Source organism: Ctenopharyngodon idella, chromosome 22 (genome assembly GCF_019924925.1).
Source record: "Ctenopharyngodon idella isolate HZGC_01 chromosome 22, HZGC01, whole genome shotgun sequence".
Lineage (NCBI taxonomy): Eukaryota > Metazoa > Chordata > Actinopteri > Cypriniformes > Xenocyprididae > Ctenopharyngodon > Ctenopharyngodon idella.
The window spans coordinates 10,011,999-10,032,224 of NC_067241.1; the positions used below are offsets into that span (position 1 = coordinate 10,011,999).

The 20,226-nt window shown below is 38.6% G+C and overlaps 1 protein-coding gene across 1 annotated transcript in view; it reads right to left on the reverse strand.

Moving 5' to 3' along the window:
- Positions 1-20,226, reverse strand: part of plxna2 (plexin A2) — a 221,716-nt gene that overhangs the window by 12,160 nt on the left and 189,330 nt on the right. Inside the window, exons 23-27 of the mRNA XM_051879828.1 lie at positions 14,128-14,194; positions 12,737-12,883; positions 12,292-12,451; positions 10,183-10,286; positions 2,348-2,447 (exon numbers count right to left, since the gene is read on the reverse strand). Of these exons, the coding sequence (XP_051735788.1) occupies positions 2,348-2,447; positions 10,183-10,286; positions 12,292-12,451; positions 12,737-12,883; positions 14,128-14,194 (578 nt within the window). The remainder of the gene's footprint in view (positions 1-2,347; positions 2,448-10,182; positions 10,287-12,291; positions 12,452-12,736; positions 12,884-14,127; positions 14,195-20,226) is intronic.

Consider the following 20,226-nt stretch of genomic DNA (forward strand, 5'->3'; position numbering starts at 1 on the left):
TTTAGAATTGTCATTAAAGGGTTAGTTCACCCAAAAATTGAAATTCTCTCATTAATTCCACACCTGTAAGACCTTCGTTCATCTTCAGAACACAAATTAAGATATTTTTGATAAAATCGGATGGCTCAGTGAGGCCTCCATTGCCAGCAAGTTAATTTCCTTTTTCAATGCCCAGAAAGGTACTAAAACATATTTAAAACAGTTCATGTGAGTACAGTAGTTCAACCTTAATATTCTCGTCACTTTAAAATACTTTTTGTGAGCCAAAAAAACAAAATAATGAATAATTCAACAATATCTAGTGATGGGCGATATTGTTGAATAAAGTCGTTATTTTGTTTTTTTGCCGCACAAAAAGTATTCTTGTCGCTTTATAATATTAAGGTTGAACCACTGTAGTCACATGAACTGTTTTAAATATGTTTTTAGTACCTTTCTGGGCACTGTAAAAGGAAATTAACTTGCTGGAAATAGAGGCCTCACTAAGCCATCAGATTTTATCAAAAATATCTTAATTTGTGTTCCGAAGATGAACGAAGGTCTTACAGGTGTGGAACGACATGAGGGTGAGTAATTAATGACAATTTTCATTTTTTGGTGAACTAACCCTTTAATACGACTTTTTGTGTCATAATTTCAACTTTTTATCATATAATTATAACTTAGTACCTCATAATTTCATATTTTAGTACCTTTTGTGTAACAATTATTTCTTTGTCATAATTACGTTTTATCAAATTATGATTTTTGTCTTATGTGGTGTAAAATGGGCTTCCATAAAAAAGACTCACAAACGCAGAAGTTATCAGTTAATCTTACTCAGTCTAACAAATTACTTGCCGAATGTGTAAATATACATAGTCACAAAATATTTTTTTATAATATAATATAATATAATATAATATAATATAAAATAAATAGTATGGTATTGTTTTATTATTGGACTATTAATTAGACTTTTAATCAGTTTAACATATTTGAATTATTCTGAGGGATTAGTGAATTAATTTCTGACTCACTTTTGGACTGGATGCTTATATAATAATGTGTAAAATATTCATGATATACATGTATATACACATTCACAGTTTTATTCACAGAGGTGTGTGAGCAGTGTGTTATTTTGGGCCGGGGTTGCTGGCATGCTAAATTGAGCCGAGCTGCTAAGTGTTGAGCATTAAATTGATATGAATCAATCAGCAGGTGCCTGTGCACAGCTGTGCCCGCAGTGCCATGGCGTGATTGATGGGCACCAGGGCTCTGCCAGATGAGATAGCTGCTTTTTATGCACCACACACAAGAGCAGGTTGTAAAAACAGCCAAAAACTGCGCTGTGTTGTGCCATCTCATTCCCACTTGATGAGTTTCCTAAAATATACAATACGCTTTTTGCAATAAAATAGATCAAAGTGCCAAACGTAACCCTAAAAACTCTTAACTACCTAATTCAGGGGGAGGATACAAAAAGATTGAGGTTTGTCGGGTTAACGGAGAGCATGGCTGAGAAATAAAGATAGCTTTATAGAATATTTCTCAGGTTGCTTGTTGCATCTTTGGACGTTTGAAGTGTTCCCTGAACTTTAAATGTCATTATGTTTACAAGTGATAAGAGAAGATAATTACACTCTTTCATTAAACTGCACAGATGCGAAAAACGTCCTCAAGCTTTGATTAACTGAATCGTGTAATATGCTGATACGGGCCGTGTTTCATGTGGATCTAGTGAATTGAAGCCAGGTGAGATGTTTGTGTGTGTAGTTTGGCAGGGTTGCTAGGTGACAACGCACAAGGGGCTCCATTTCATTGCTGGCCCTGGTATTTGGCTGCGTGTCATTTGAGTTTTTTCGCCCGTGTGAAGTATCATCGGCAGTGCATAATTAGCAATCAGAGAGTGGCCTGCAGCTCAGTGTGATGGAAAATGAGAACGGGCCAGATGGGGAGCCCTGTGGCACTCCCTCAAAGCAACGCTATGGGGAAGGAGCTAATGTGTCCATTACGGGCGGCATCCAAACTCAGCGGAGAAATCAGCATTACTGAGCTTCACGCTAACTGCTAACACCTCTCTCTCTTCCTCTTACTCTCCCTGGCATGCTCTCTCGCTCTCACTCTCATTCTCTGGTGCCCCGAAGGCTCCCTTGGGCATCCTGTGGGCTGCAAAGTAAAACTGCAGCACGTGGCTCGTGCGCACAATCATCAGATGCATCATTTAAAGCCAGTCTTAAACTGTGTATTTACATCTATATATCTATAACTATACTGCTTCTAACTAGCTAAACATATAATTACAGACCTCTTCTCAATCACAGCGAATTGTGCGGCAGCATCATCATCAGACAAACATACTCACCGTATCTACTGATAGAAGTCCGAGAGATGCTAGTTGTGGGAGGAATGTTGTAGGAGGACGTCTGCTTGGGCACCAAAGCAACCACACACCGGTCTGATACCTGTATAAAAAACACAATGTTCATGTCAAGCCTCTTTCCTTAAATTTCATTTCACAGTTTTTGGTTTCACAGCCTTTTATTATCAAGAAATGTTTAAGATAGTGGAGCACAACTAACAGCATTTATTCTGCTTTTGAGGAGTTGATATTACTTCTGCAAAAATATATTTAATTCTGAACAGATTCTCAGTACATATGTATTGCTTTTCAAAAACGGTGTGAAATTGTTTGGTTAACCAGTGCTGAAATAAAGCGATGTTAAAATGCTTCAAAAAGATCTGTTCTAGTTATAAATATATTAGGGGAGTTCACGCCGTGTTCTGTGATCAAATGCGCATTAGAGCCTTTCTTGGGTAAAAGGAGAGTTTCTCCTCTTGTACTTCGCTCAGAGAAAGGACTAGATTGATTAGACAAGAAACTAGGGCTGTCAAAATGGCTGAAAAACTACATTTTTACTTATATTACTAATGACTGTCTGTAAAAAAGCGCATAACGTTTAAACTAACGTTTACAAGTCAAATATAATTTCGTAAATTGCATAAACAATTATGAACAAAACAGCATTATGTATTTATGCATAGTTTAATACAAAGAGCCAAAGCGTTGATTAGGCTTTATGGTTGACGTAAACAAGATCTTCTCCGCATTGAGCTTCTCTATTTTGTCTGCGATGTATTGAATGAACACAGCAGCACCGCATCTAGTGGGTTCAACTGGATATGCTAACAAAAACATTAACACACAACAATGACTCTTAAATCATCATCAGGAAGCCTGACGCACACCTAAAATTTGAATGCACCGTTTTTGTGGATTTTTATTTTAAATGCGACGAATATTCAAAATTCGAATTTTAACTTGACAGCCCTAAGAAACCCATATTTACATATGACAGCACATGAGATCTCTTTCACTGGGATACATGTCACACTACAGCACTCAAAGATGATGGAAGGAGTAAAAGAGAGAGAAAGAGGCTCATTGAAATGTAATGGCGTTGTTCACTGACTGTTGTGCCTCGTACACTCCACAAAGGTGAGTACTGAGCTGAAAGAGTACAAAATATAGCTGTAAGCTGCAATTTGAGTGGCCCAAACAGGAGAGAAAGGAAAAAGGAACTTAAAAGCACAGATGTAACACCACTAAAATCAAAGTTTGGACATCATGAGTGCAAGAATTCCACTGTAAAAATGATTTTTCGAACTTGATTACTGGAGTACGTAATATGTACTTCAACATTTCATATTTAATTCATTGTTATGCTGCCATTTCATTGTAAACATTTGTGAAACTTACTAGCATTTTCTTAGTGAAAACTCTTTCAAAGTAAACCCTAGACCATTTTTTTTTTGAGTAACTAAGATTTAGAATGGAGGGTAATGATAAAAACACAAACACAAAAACAGGTCAAAAGGAAGAGTTTGACAGGTGAGGGAATGTAGCGACTGAGTCATTTGGAGACAAGAAAGTAGAAAAGATGAGGAAAGATGAGGTTCAAGACTTTTATATATTGGGGTGAAACTCTCCATTTCTCTCTGTCTGCTCTGTGAGTGCTGGAGCTCCATCTGATCTTCTGGATTAATCTGAACTGTCAAGAGCTGCAGAGGAAATGAGGTCTACCCTCACAAAGACAACTGACTCAACCTCAATTCAGCACAAGAAAGCAACTTCCTGAAAACGAGCTGGCAAAATCCTGGCCGAATCGCATATTAATGGCTTTTGAGGTGCTTATCTGGTATCTATGTTTAGATGTTACACAGAGAATTTAATAAATGAGTTTTAGAGATCCAGTAATTAATTGATATTGCTCATACTTAAGCTATTACTTGATTGATTTTCATCTAATATGGGCCAATAATATGGGAAAAAAATGGGAACAGAGTCATATCTAAGGACCATAATATTATAGACTTGGGGTGGGCCAGTAAGCAAGTGTATAAATGTAATTGTATATAAATGAGTGTGATACAATACAATACAAATTTTCTTTAGTTTTGATTAGCCCAGATGTTTGACCATCAGGCGACATCTCTCACTAGTCACAAAAAAGTCATATATGATGATGATGATGATAAGGATTGTATTCGTTTAACAAAAGCTACTGAAAAGAGGTCAACAACCTCCTCTAAAAGCCAAAGAAGGTCTTTCAGATACTAGTGAACTAGGTCAAGTGCCACATCCTATGATCCCCCGTCAACATAAAACATCAAATTTCGAGTCCATTTCTTTTCAGAAAACCTCTCTGACCACCATAATGGAGACTATAAGCACATCCTGAGCTCCGCTGAAGGCTGAGGGTAGTTAGGAGTCTTCACTCACCTCCCTACACTCTCACAGCTGATGATGGTGTTACTTTAGCCCCTGTACGCCCCCATAAGCTCCAGCCCTATTAGTGCAGGTTTCTCCTCAGCTGACCCTCACTGCAGAGCAGGCTAATAGCCTGACTGGAGAGACACTTGAAAGAATCCAGGCCTGTGGACGAATCACCTCAGAGAAGCAGCCGGGTAGGATGACACTCGCAAACGTCTTTTTCATGGCTCACTTTCTCCCTCCAGAGTTTCTGTTCTCTTGACCATGAGTCGTGGATCTGGGCTAGTAAGCATCAAATAGTGGTCATTGTATATAAAAAGAAAATTATAAAAACTATTTTGGGTATTTGGATTTGTACCATATATTTGGCTCTGTGCACAATCTACCCTTCTTCTCTCACAGAGGGTCTCTGCGGTGGAGGTGGCTGCCATACGGAGCCTGAATGATGGAGGGAAGAAGCATTCGCCCTTGAGGGATAATCCTCAGCCAGGCAGGCGGGCCGCCGTTGGGTGTGAGAGTGATAAGGAGTGAGCTTTCCTCATGATAACGTTTGCATCAAGCAGACAGCTGACCCCTTTTCCTCATGTATCTCTGATCCCCCTGCCTGCGCTCTATCTGATGGCGATCCGCAAGCTAACGCACCTTTAACTCAGACGCTGCATCCAGGCGGTGGGAAAGGATGCGGTGATGTGTCCGCCATTCTGACTCTTCTTTGAAATACGGCAGGCTCGGTCACGCTAGCACAAAGAGCGTGAAACGCCTTTGCCACAAGATAAACACAGCAGAATGATGGGCGTTTAATAGCTCAAATGGATGAAAGCATCATAATACACATGATAAATGCTTTGAGGGACATATAACAGGCATAGTTTACCTATAAAGGAAAATCTAAGGGAATTTAACTCTGTAATGCATATCTACATTGTATGTCTAAAATAAAAGTGATGAGCAGTTATATAAATAGGGTTGTATGTCAGACTGTAAGTCCTTGAGCGTTGTCAGCACTCGAAAAGACAGCTTAACCCTCGGCAGTTATCTACGCCAATGATATACAACAGAGATGTATATCTAATTTCTTTTGGAGCCAACAAAGCTTACTTACACTTACAGGCATCAAGGGCTTGTACTAAATGCACACACACAGCTGGCTTCTGTGAAAGTGCTTTTTTTTTTTTTTTAATAATAATTATTAGTATAACATAAGGCAACAGTTAGTTCTGAAAGTCAATTAATCATTCAGTCAAAAGTTTTCAAAGCACTAATTCATTCAGAAACAAAAGATGTGAATGTCTTTATAAGTGAGTCAATGAATTATTTATTCAATTGATTTGTAAGATTTTTTTATGAAATAAATTAATACTTTTACTCAAGGATACATAACATTGATCAAAAGTAACAATGCTGTATAAAATGTATCAATGCAGTTTTTTACTTTATCAAAGAATCCTGATTTTTTTTTATTTATTTTTTTTTAATAATATTTCATATTATTACTGTTTGAACAGTTTTTTTTTATCAAATAAATGCAGCCTTGGTGAGCATAAGAGCCTTCTTTCAAATATGTATCGGTTGAACGGTAGTGTATTTTCTCTGTTTACTATTGGCACTTTCCCACTGCATGGTACAGCTCGCTTAAATAGTACCACCTCAGTTGAGGTTTCTAAGCTCCCCGCCCCCTTTCCAGAAGAGGGCTGTGCCTTTACAGCTCGTTCTTTGGATAGATACACATGGCGGACTATGTACAGCTCACTCATGGGTGGAGCTAAGCTAACAGGACAGACTCTGTCATCAATGGATTGTTTTGAGACGACTGTTTCTAATTTATGGGGAAAATAACAAACAGTGCATGGATTTTTACCATAATAGGGTGGTTGTGTACACACTGCGGACACAAAATTATGTTCAAAAACAATCTGTCAAAGTGAATTTTGCACAGTAGCCCACTTTTAAGAATTAATCTAGTTGAGACAGATGTAAGCAGTTTTTTTTTTTTTTTTTTTTCCAACAGGGTTCCTTAAGAACAACTAGTCGAGTTTGCACACACTCCTAGTCAGAACGCCTCATTGAAATTACCACTGTGACATTCCTGTGAGATACAGGAGATAATAATGCACACATTAACAGAGGCCTCTGTTTATTTGAATAGTTAATGCCAGTGTCTCTCATGCTGCTCCAACTATTTAAATTGGAAATTTGAGGAGTACAGTGGCCCATCAGGGACACGCTGCCAGTCTCCTGTAATGTCATTCAGCCTACACAAGGTCAAGAGGCTCACTGATTTCAAGTAAGAGTGGATGAGTGAGAAAAAGAAGAAAGAGAACAAGAGAGTGGGAGAAGAAGCAGAGCCTAGAGAAATACGACCACGCCAGTGTTCAGACTGATGAAAACTTTTTCATGACTAGTGCTCTAATCAACCCTGTGCAATCAAAATGAGCAATCAGAGAAGAACATGGTGACCACAGGTTTATGAAGCCACAGCACGAAATGTTAGAAGGACACAGCTGCGGATTATACTGTCTGCTCTCTTAAAATATGCCCTTACTCTATTGAGGATCTCGACGAACGGCTGAGATTAGCATATCCGTAGTATTTCAGGAGAGAGGTGAGGGTGCTTGTGTGGAGGGCGTAGGAGTCATGTATTTTAATGTGGTGTTCTCTAAAGCTCCCTGCCTTCTATTTTCTCTTCTCTTTCTCTAAACTCTCTCTTTCACTGGTCTCTGTGGAGACAGTAAGAGTTAATATAGAAAATAGTTAGTATACAGCTCACACTTGGACACCAAATTACATACCCAGAAGAAAACAGCATTGCTAAGATGTTGTATTATATATATTATAAAAAAAACAATGTTAGATTAACGGACACTTTATTTCGCACACCTATTCAACTGCTCATTAACACAGATATCAAAATCAGCCAATCACATGGCAGCAACTCATGTAGACATGGTCAAGACGATCTGCTGAAGTTCAAACTGAGCACCAGAATGGGGAAGAAAGGTAATTTAAGTGACTTTGAATGTGGCATGGTTGTTGGTGCCAGACGGGCTGGTCTGAGTATTTCAGAAACTGCTGATATACTGGGATTTTCACACACAACCATCTCTAGGGTTTACAGAGAATGGTTCGAAAAAGAGAAAATATCCAGTGAGTGTCAGTTCTGTGGGCGAAAATTCCTTGATGATGCCAGAGGTCAGAGGAGAATGACCAGACTGGTTCGAGCTGATAGAAAGGCAACAGTAACTCAAATAACCACTTGTTACAACCGAGGTCTGCAGAAGAGCATCTCTGAATGCACAACATGTCGAATCTTGAAGCAGCAGAAGACCACACCGGGTGCCAGTCCTGTCAGCTAAGAACAGGAAACTGAGGCTACAATTTGCAAGGGCTCAACAAAATTGGACAAAAACGTTGCCTGGTCTGATGAGTCTCGATTTCTGCTGCGACATTCAGATGGTAGGGTCAGAATTTGGTGTAAACAACATAAAAGCATAGATCCATCCTGCCTTCTATCAACAGTTCAGGCTGCTGCTGGTGGTGTAATGGTATCAGAGATATTTTCTTGGCACACTTTGTACCCCTTAATACCAATTGAGCATCATTTAAACTCCACAGCCTACCTGAGTATTGTTGCTGACAATGTCCATCCCTTTATGTCCACAGTGTACCCATCTTCTGATGGCTACTTCCAGAATGTGCCATGTCACAAAGCTCAAATCATCTCAAACTGGTTCCTTGAACATGACAATGAGTTCACTATACTCAAATCCTCCACAGTCACTAGATCTCAATCCAATAGAGCACCTTTGGGATGTGGTGGAACAGGAGATTCGCATCATGGATGTGTAGCCGACAAATCTGCAGCAACTGCATGAAGCTATCATATCAATATTGACCAAAATCTCAGAGGAATGTTTCCTGCACCTTGTCGAATCGATGCCATGAAGAATTAAGGCAGTTCTGAGGGCAAAAAGGGGGTCCAGCCCAGTTCTAGCAAGGTGTACCTAATAAAGCTGGTGATTATACTGTCTGCTCTCTTAAAATATGCCTTACTATAGCACAATACTATCTATTACTCTCTATATATGTATAAATGGTAATATGGGATCTTTCTAAAATTTAGATTTTTTTAAAACATATTGTTTCACTGTAGTACGAATAAAATATGGTTACCCTGGTAAACTTTTGTAAAGGCAGTGTGGAACACTCCAGAAATTACATTTCCTTTTTTTTCTGAGTTCTCTCTTCATGTCTGCCTCACCATCCTCAGATCTCACATTATAACAGCACATATGATGAGCCCTTTCAGACGTAATTATGAGAATATGTGTGTGCTTGCCCTGTGGCATCTCCTCTGGACAGACACTCTCTCTTTCTCTCTAACCGCTGTTATCAGGTACCTGCTCTGACGTGTGCTGTCTCTGTGGTGTCTGAAGTAAAGACAAGGTAAAGGCTGTAATTAATCCACTGAAGGTAAAGGACAACCTTTCTCTCTCTCACACACACGCACACAAGTACACACAAGCACTTTCACAACCACACACTTAAAATTTTCAGTCGCAGAGCTCAATAATTGTCCTCTATTATACTGTCCTGCGTAGTGCGATTCAGACAGAGATCAGCCGTCTGTCTCCCTGGAGCCGAACACTCACAGCAAGACATTTTGGAGCAGTGCGAGATAAAAGAAATGTTTTTTTGGTTCAGCTTAATTGTTTCATGTCTGAGGAGTTAAATTAGGATCACTTTTGTAGGGCGTTGTCCTTGTTGATACATTTTTCTTAAAGATTCCTTATGCTTTCAATGTTCCTTAATTAATTTTCACACTTGTTATGTTAGAAACAGTTAAAATCTGGCTTTTAAAAAGGCTGTTTTTGCTACTGTCTCTGCAATATTTATATATGTAAATGACCTCTAGCATGATTAACCACTTTGCATATGAAATGAGTTACAACAACCTCACCAAGTTGTTTAACACTGATTAATATATAAAAATAAGCGGGAATATTCTAATATGCTCACAGTTGTGACATCAACACCAAGGCTAATATTTTTTTTCTTTGAAAACGAGTCTGAATATCTTATGAAATTGTCTCAAAAATATATATAGTAATTATATAGTAACTATAATTAGTACTTATTTAATAAGGATATCTAAATACTTAACTACAATTTTATAATACTATTATTTTGCTTTAAGGAAGTTTAAATATGTTAACTGGGGAAAATACTGATTAAAAACATTTTTGCTGTTTTTGCACTTTGTATCGAGAATGGATGAGTACTGTATGTCTACATACTAGTACATCAAATTCTTTTTTATATCAATAGGGCAAAGAAAATCCATGATACGTCCCCTTTAATGTCTACTCGCATAGACAGAAGAGGGCACCATGAGATTATGTATGAGCATATGTGTCCTCTTTTTGTACCTGATAGTGCATGAGAGTGTTGAGCCTCTTCCAATCATTTTCAATCTTAGTGGTGATGTCTTCATCTTGCAGGACCACTCGGGCCATTCGTCCCTGACGCCATTCTGAAAAATCAAACATTTGCCATTAAAACAGACACAGTGAACCTCCCCCAGCTCAAAGCAGATTGATTTGATCCAAAGCACTGAATGTGTCTTTTCACATGGGTTAGAAATGTGTGTGTGCACACGCGGTAGGGTATAATTAAATGCTAAAGAGAGAGCTGATAGGATATAGACAGGCTCAGAGCGAGAGTGATCATTGATTTTCTCCTCTGTTGAATGGGGTTTATTAGTTTACGTGGTTGCCAAATGCACAGATGATGCCTGCAGAAACCTACCCCCAACACACACACACACACAGTTCTGCAGCTACAGAGACAGAACATCATCATGGAGGAGATTGCTCTGGCCAAGGTGCTGGAAGGATGATTTGCACCGCTGACAGGGGGCTTTTGTGCAGCGTGTGTGTGTGAGATGGCCGTTTGTGTGCCAGAAATGAAATGTGGAGTCAGTCTGTCAGCGCCGTCTGTCAGCTTTTACCTGGGTCACACATGCACCTGCTTGTGTATGTGCACAAATATTGTACATTTCCACCAATGTTTATGCATTACAGACAACATTAAATCTAATTTAGTTTACATTTCTGAAAAAATGGGAGGCCATTCTGTGTTGAAATGTATCAATTAAAAAAAGTTCAACAATTCCCGTCCTCGAATCTGAATAGCTAAGAGTTCCGATATTCAGTCCTAAGTGCTGAGAATTTTCAGTGATTCTTTCTTTTTGTTTCGTTACACCAGTTATACACCAGTTATTCAGTTACACCAGATTCAGTGACTCACTAGTTGAGTGAGTCACTGAATCATTCATTCAAATAATTCTTTCAAAAGCACCAATTTACTTAGGAACAAAACAAGTGACTGTCTTTATACTACAAGTCAGTCATTAAATCATTCACTCAAACAATTCGTTCAAAAGCACTGATTCATCCAGGAGTTAAACAAGTGACTCTTTCTGAGTGAGTAACTGAATTATTCAGCCAACTGATTCTTTAAAACTGCTGATTCATTCTGGAACAAAACAAGTAATTGGGCCTGTCCAAATACTCACACTTGGAGTTTTTGCACCTGACCTCTTGTCTACTTACATGACGTATTTCAGAATATTGGCCAAAGTGTTCAAGTGGGCATGAAGACTGCAAGTGTTTTAAGATTTTTGTTTACTCAATGGGACACAATCACTGTGTGATTGTGGTGTTTCATTTTTTAAACGTTTTACAAACTACATATAATCTTTGCAGTCTCTGTACCAATAAAATGTGCAACAATTTACATTTTACAAACAAATTATATGTAACATCTACTTGATTTAACTTGCACTGGAAAATTTTCCTAGACATGACGCAAAATCGGGGCATGTAATTTCCTGAACGTAATGAACGATGGGATACACTTAGCCTCAAAGACCGCTCCGAAGCAGTATCAGAGATAGTGTGGATTTAGTATGCGTTAAGTTTGCATTTTTCAAACCTGGGACAGTCTTGCACACTTACTTCCTGGCCAAGAAATGGCCAAGAAATCAAGTGTGGGTATTTGGACAGACCCACTGTCTTTACAGCAATGAAGTCATTAAATTATTCACTCAAACAATTTGTTCAAAAGCACCAATTCATTAAGGAATGAATCAGGAAAGACAGTCTTAATGAGTGAGTCATTGAATCATTCACTTAAAAGATTTGCTCAAAAACACAGATTCATTCAGTGAGTCTTTATGAGTGAGTTATCATTCAGTCAAATGATTCCGTCAAAACACTGATAAATTGACAGTCTCTGAAACTATTTGTCTCTGAAATGATTTGTTCAAAAACACTGATTCACTTAATGATTCATTCAAAAACTCTGCTGTGGTTTCGTTTGGAATAGTATTTTTGGTGCAACAAAAATAGTAACTGAAAATATTTATATATCTAAATGTTAGTTACTTCAAATGAAAATCTTAAATATCAAACCGTTGTATAAAAAAAAAATCAAACCCAATCCCGCTATGCTGTGCGCAAGGCAGTTTAACTCACCCAGGTCCATGTCCACAGCTTTGGGTCTCTGTGAATACGGCATGTTCTTATACACAGCATCCAGAATCTTTTCTTTGACCTGCGTGATGGTGTCACAGTTCAGAACCTTGACCGGGATCTCTGGGCTGTTCTCGTTCTCTGGGTTGACGCAGTTCAAGATCTGGAGGGGAAAAAAGAGGATGAGATGTTGGGCAGTGGTCGGTGAAGCCGTAGGTGCAGAACGGGGCTCTGGAAAAGGCCATTTCCTGGCCTGAGAAATCTAATTTCACACCCTCTGCAGGACCCCAATCTCAGCCTTAGCAGGGTATGAGAGACTAATGAACACTACCCTCCCTCGGCCAGACTGCCTGCTTTCATACACACATGCAGTAACAGCACTGACATTCATGAGAGTTTATTAGATACTATGTTTATTAGTGTGATTATGAGAGTGTGTGATGCTGACCAGCGTCTTGTAGTCGATCTGTTGCCGGATGAGTTTGTCTTCGCTGAGGGAGTATCGGGCCTCTCCGGTGATGGCGTCTATAGGGCCTTTTTCCATCTGCTGTTTTATAGCACAGTACAGCATGAAGAGAGGCTCGCCTGCACACTCCTGTAGACACACGACACCAAACACACATTATTATTATTACTTCATCACTACTGGAGACACTTATCTAAGGTTGGTACTATTTCTGTAGTATATAGTATGTACAGTATCGTTCAAAAGATTGATTTTTTTTTTTTTTAAGATTTTAACATTGATCAAAAGTAACAGTAAAGACATTTAAAGCGTATAAAGTGAGTCTCTTCAGAAAATTTTGACTATATAATCTATTCATATGAATTAGTTTTATGATCCCTTTATGAACTTTTTTTAAGCATCAAAGTGGTAGCTGTCAATGGAGGGACAGAAAGCTCTCAGATTTCATTAAAAATGTCTTCATTTGTGTTCCGAAGATGAATTATGGGTTTGGAACAACATGAGGGTGAGCCAATAATGACTGAATTTTTGGGTGAACCATCCCTTTAAAATACATTTTTAAAATTGTAATAATATTTCACAACATTAAGTGATGAAAGTGCAAAAATAACATCAATCAGCTGTTTAAACTGTTTTTTCCCCCTCATTGTTGGGTCAGACTGCCAAGACTTAAGAAAAAAACAATGCTAAAAATAAGTACATTACTTCTCAAATTATAAGCAGATATCATTTACAGAATTAAATATATCCATAATGAGGTCATGTGGCCAATCTAATACGCCATGTCACATGTAGCAGACTATTGTTTTAATTGCTTATTATTGCATAATGTGTACAGTTAGTATGCAGTATGTAGTGTATACTGCACAGTCACATTTACTTACGGACCACCTGATCCAAAAGCTTTCTCAAAATCTGATTGGTTGGCTTTATGCCATTTCCAAACTGACTTTCTGGGAAACAAATTTGTGTTTAAATGTTCCCAGGTTACTAAAATAAGCCTTACTGCCTACTTGCCCCATTCATGGCAAGATATAAAATGATATTTTAGTTCGAGGCACTTAGCAGCAGCAAGTAAACAGGATATCCTTAAGCACAACTGAATACTAAACCTTTAAAGTCTGACCATAAAGTCTACACACATAAATATCTTTGATATTTTTCATATGACTGTTTGCAGAGCCTCCAATTATTTGAATGAGCTCCTACAAACATACAAACTCTAGTTGATCATGACATGACGGCTGCTTCCTGTCTAATTGGGCGGCTCTGAGCCCGAATAAGCTGCAGAGTGAACCAGACTTCATGCTGAGTGTAAAAAGTCTGTCTACATGAGTCTAGTACTTACACAGGAAGTCAAAGAAGCAAGTTACCTTCAGGAACTTATGAAGCAGGAAAGCAAACCAGTTGGTTAGCATCTTCTCAGCTACAGACTCCGTCCTGAAACACACAAATAAACAAACATTAGCAGATGACAACACTTATCTCAAAGAATACCTGCGCATTTTCATTTTTTCTTTAATAACGACTGGGTTTCAATGGGTGAAAAACAGAAAGTGAGAACAACATTGCTAGTTTCCTTCCCTGTCAGTCACTCCAGACTGTTTTTGTCCATATATCAGGGTTTTTTCTTTTTCCTTCTGACCACCCCTTGTCTCTTTCCTTCTTTCTTTGCTTTGAGACAGGAGACAGACACAAACCCACAAATGACAAACACACAACTCAAACAGGGATCTCTAGAGTTGTGTGCAATAATTTGGGAAGAGACAAAAAGGAAGAGCCGAGGGTTTGTTGAATACAGAGCAGGTGGAAAACCGAAGAGAGAGAGAAGGGGAAAGATAAGGCAGACAGAGGAAGGGAGAACAAACAGCACCCCGACGGGAGTGGTTAACGAGCATGAAAAATACATGAAAGGGTTATTCCCTCGTTCTGACGGCTGAGCGCGCCTGTGGAATACCAATATCTCTCTTTCCCTGCAAAACATTCCTCCTTTCACCCTAGAAAATAAAGTCTCTATCTGGCTCTTTGTCGCAGCGAATATTATGTTCACTTACGGGCATTAAAAACACACATAAGCATCACCGGACGATGTTAGATCAGCTGCGTAATTGTCGCAACGATGTCTGCGACGTTATGCGCTCGCACGCACTTTCACACACTCCGTTCGGCCGCTGTGAGGCCAGTGAGGAGCACACCGGCAATTTACTCAACAGCAGCGAGAGAAAATGACTCTCTTAATGCATGTGGAAATAACTATGATTACACCGCTGAGACAGCCCGCAAACACAGAGTGTGGAAGAGAGTATGCGTGTTTGAGCGTATGCACGTGTGTGTATTCTGTTCGAGGGGAGTCACACTTCAGGGTCACACGTGAGAGCGAGTGCTGATTGGTGAGACAAAATGAGGTGTGTTTATAGAGGTCAAGTCCTGACGGTGATAAACTATAATCGCTGCATATCCATGTGATGAATGCTAGATGACTTTAGACAGTTTTTGAAAAAAGTCTCTTAGGGTAAAACAGTAATATTGTGAAATATTATTACAACTGTTTAATATATTTTATAATTTATTCCTGTGATAGAAAAGCTAAATTTTCAGCATCCATTACTCCAGTCTTCACTGTCACATGATCCTTCAGAAATCATTCTAAAATGCTGATTTGGTGCTCAAGAAACATTTCGATGTTGAAAACATTCGAGCTGCTTAATATTTTTGTGGAAACCGTAATACATTTCACTGTTTTAACTTTAGTTTAATATTGAGCTGCTTTAGAGAAGAGCAAGAGTTGTTGTAGTAGAGTGCTGTTGCCATGCCGTCATTTTACACTGAACTGCTTCACAAACGAGGGTCAATTCAACGCTGGATTTCATCTACATAAATGTATCCACTAACTATTCAGAAACATCCAGTTGCATTCTATAAGTTGTAACTTCTTCCTGAGTCTCTCCATCAGTGTCCGACTCCGGTTTGAACAATGTAAGGCTGAACACCATTACTGACGATCGTAATTTTGGCTGCGTGAGATTGTCCAGCTTTGTTGTTGTTGAGCAACCGAAGCGTGAGCTGTTAAAGCTCCGCCGTCATCAGGAAAGGTGCTCACACCCAAATAGGTTAAAATTTGACAAGCTATAATAAATGATCTGTGGGGTATTTTGAGCTGAAACTTCACAGACACATTCTGGGGACACCAGAGACTTATATTTCATCTTGTGAAAATGGGCATAATAGGTCCGCTTTAAAATTCTTACTAATGCCAACCTTTTGAAAGGTTGTGTATGATGTTACAAAAAAAGGGAGTGATTAGTATACCAGAGACAGTATAAAGAGGGAAAAGTAAGCCCTGCCCTCCTATTAAAAGAGCAAATCTGCTTATTGGTATTTTTTGCTCTAGAATGCACATACTGTGAAAGAATTAGCTGGACATTTTTATTTCTCATGTATTGCTCTTTGACATCTCAAAAGGCTTACTTGATTTCTTTCTTATTTCAGTATTAACTTTCTCTTAGATGTTTTTCCTAAAACTCTTCAGGAGAAATAAATGTAGATATAACATTAGACAACTGTTGACATACTGTATGAGTGTAGTGCTATAAAGTTCATGATAATTTGGTCTTAGAGGAACCTGATGAGAAACACTTAAGTTCATATTGAGATATTTGACTTATGATTAAAGACTTTGCTATCTTGAAAAATCTGAGCACAGTGTGAGATGTTATTGAGATTTCTGAAACTGTAGTGGAGACACACAAGCTTACTGGGGTCTTTTCATCTAAGAAGCAGAAGACGTACGCAATTTGCTCTCTATTTAATGTCATTGCTTTCTGGATGAAAGAGTTGAGATATTAATGAGACACCACTTCCCTATGGGAACTGACAAATCCCTGCTGAAAAATCCAACTAAACTAGTTTAAAGACACATTCTTGTGTTCAAAAACAGCTAGATGTATCGCATAAGAATGAAACTAAATTAGTTAAACTAATCTTGACACATTGAAAAAACAGTAATAGCAGCACATGACCATTAAAATTTTTTTTTATCTAAACGAAATGCAAAAATGCATACTGTGTTGCCCCTATAGATGGTCACTGAGATGAACTACTGGTTGGTGGGGAACAATTTTGTCAATTCATTGGCATAACAGATAGATTTGGAGATTTTACACATTCAAGTAGACAGAAGCTATACTAGAAAACAGTCATGATGGCCACCGAGTGGATGGACTGCTTTAAAAAACAAGTTATTAGCGCACTGAGGGGTTTCGAGTTTGTATATTCAGAAGTTAAGAGTCCATTAACATAAAGATGATGCGATTTGCATTATGCTGCATTTTTTTAGTATTCCATCATCTAGGTTAATGCATTAGTGGATGATAAATGCTAATTTTACTAAAAAGAACACATGGCCATCGAATAACGAGACCGTCAAATTATGCTTATTTAATAATGGTGCATTTTAGTGAATAAATCAATGGCAGTCTCACACACCGATAAAATGAGAGAGAAGAGAGGCAGGCAAATAGAAGGAGTGATGCAAGATGGAGTGAAATGAAGGAAAGTCGTCATGTTTTGAGACGAGAGCGTCAGTCTGTGATTCTTCTAAAGGACAGTGCATATTTGTGTGTTTTATTCAGCGGCGTGTGTGGCGGTCTATACAAAACATGGTTATGTTTATATATTCTCTTTTAAGCCTGTCAACTTTCCTTTGTATCCTACCTGTTTTTCTCTGGGTCTGTGAGCTGAGGGACTTTGGATGCAGGAGTGAGAGAAACCTGTGTGTATTTGTGCATTGATGCGTGCATTCATATGTGACACTCATTCAGCGAGTGTGTGTGTGAGTCTGAGTGAGTTATGAGCTCTGACACACACATACACTACAATGACAGTGTGTTTGATGCTGGTTGCATCAGGTCTTGCAAGACTGTTTCCTGTCTCTTTCCTGTCTCAGTCAATCAGCGATCAATGATAGACAATGACGGATGGAAAAAACCCCTACAAATAGAACCTAAATAACCATGTACTGAACTAAATTTACCCCCTTTCAAAATGCAGTATCCTTGTGAAACTAGTTTATTAGAAGCATCCGGTTGTGTGCTTCTCATAAACTAGTTTCACAAATGGTTGGAAATTGAGTTCTAACAAGAAAAAAATGAAGGGAAATTGGCCCGGCATTTTCAAATGCACATGGGAATTGGGCACTCTCTTGGTACACCGACACATTTCATATTGCAGGGGCTCAGAGTCAATATCTGGCTTCAGAATATATTTCAGACCCACAGAAGTCAATCTCCAAAATCTCTTCATTGACAATTTGATGTTTTAAAAGAAATCTTTTGCTACCGAATCACTATTTTCTTTCACCAAGAAGCACAAACACACTGCCTGCCTCCCAGTGAGAGAATGAATGAACTGTTAATAGTAGCTATTTGAGCTCCTAAATGAGTTTTTGCATTCTCTAAAACTTCCATCACACAAGGCTTTTTTGTAATTCTGCCTCTGTCTGCTCATAAAAAGTGTGCTTTCCCTCTTTCTTCAGCATTTTTAGATTTCTTTTTGCTTGCTTTCTTTTTTAACAGAGTTTCATTAATGAACATGAGGGTTTTATTAGCTATTAGTGTGTTTATGAGTTGTGTATGTGTGTGTGTGTCTCGAGGGGAGTAAAGGAATGCTTCATTGAAGGGGCGACACACAACAATGTGTCTCACTAATAGTCCATTCCGAGTGGCTCTGGGTGCCTGCAAATCTCATTAGGTGAAAACATGTACACACACACAAAAAGCAGCAAGAGAGAGCCTGAAGCGATGGAGCTGTTCCATTTTTAGCCACAGTCCTCCACAGATATTAACATGAGGGAGAGAAAGACAAAAAACAAAACTCAAAAGTTCAGTGAAGTAAGAGCTGTAGCCTAGTGTTTAGCACCGATTCACTGAGCCATGATGCTCATGTGGGCGACAAAAGAAGTTCGAAAAAGGGCCAAAAAATATACTACACTAACTCTGTAACCCACCATAAACAGCTTCTGGACATTATTTTAAAAACAAATAGGACACTTCAGACAAAGATCAAGGATCAAACAAAACGAGACAAAACAAAAAACAAGACAAAACAAAACAAAACATAACGAGACAAAACAGAACAGAACAAAAAACAAAACCATGCACTAGACATGTTAAGCTGTGGCTGAGCAGGAGTTGTAGGTTCGAATCCAGCCAGAACCTAATCCCACATCCCTTATCTTTCTCCAATGCAATTTTCTGTCTTTTCTCTAATGTCTCTGTCAATGAAGAATGGCAAAAAGCCAACGAAAACCTTTTTACACACTGTGCGAGTGAGATTTGATTTATTGTGGCTTTCCCACTGAAGTGATGAATCAGTCTGCGCTGAAAACAATCACATTCCCTGCTGATCCAGATGGAAACAGAAGCCCAGAAGAAGCCTGAGTCTTATAAGTGTCTCCATATCTTCCATAATCAAATAAAGATTAAAAAATAATAGACAAGCAAATAATAATGCCAACTACGCTTTAGGCTATTTGAAATGAAACGTACAGTCACTCTGATGACTGCAGAGACCAGACAGGCCCTTGTTATTTTTCACAGTTGGTTATCATTAAATGCAAGTGGGTCACTTTATGAAAATAAATTAGTCTCTCTGTTGATATTTTCTGATTCTTAAAAGATGTCTCATTTGCAAGCAACTGCCCTACAGGCATCTTTGACACTCATTATTTTCCTTAACACAAATGAATGTCCTTTGTTCTTACATCAAGAAAATGTAGAAGGATCGCACACCATAAAAGTAGTTCACTGGTTTTGATTGTCAGCTGGAAGTGTGACGCTGATTTTAAGTTGCACTACTTGTGGATATTTGTTTTTTAAAACAGCAAAAGGGAGCTGGATCCATCCATCCATCCATCCATCCAACCAACCAACCAACCAACCAACCAACCAACCAACCAACCAACCAACCAACCAACCAACCAACATGTGTATAATATAAAATATCTGTCAAATATCTGTCCCTTGTGACAGAAGATTGGTAAATATACCAGTGGTACTTGGTGTCCCCACTTTTTTCAGCCATGTTGAATAAATATGGTCATCAATAAAAAAAATAAAAAAACCCCCACAATGATATGCTAAGGGGGAAGTAATATGGAATTATGGGTAAGGGTCAAAGGTCACTAATCATGGTGGTCTGGATGTAACATCACACCCTGAATGGCAAAAATGGCTTTTAAAGAACAATTTGTGCCATAATTCTTCACTAAATTTATCTGTACAACATGAAATAAGACTCTTCAGAAGACCCCTGGAACGCCAGCGAATGCATCGCTCACTGAGGTGGGACAAGCTCCAGATGTATTCCATTATCCGAGAAATGTTAAGATGAGGAGCAGACACAGAAAGAGGTCACAAGAAGGGCAGGGTTTGTCCACACGGATCAATTGAAATCAAAATGCCTGAGACAGAGAG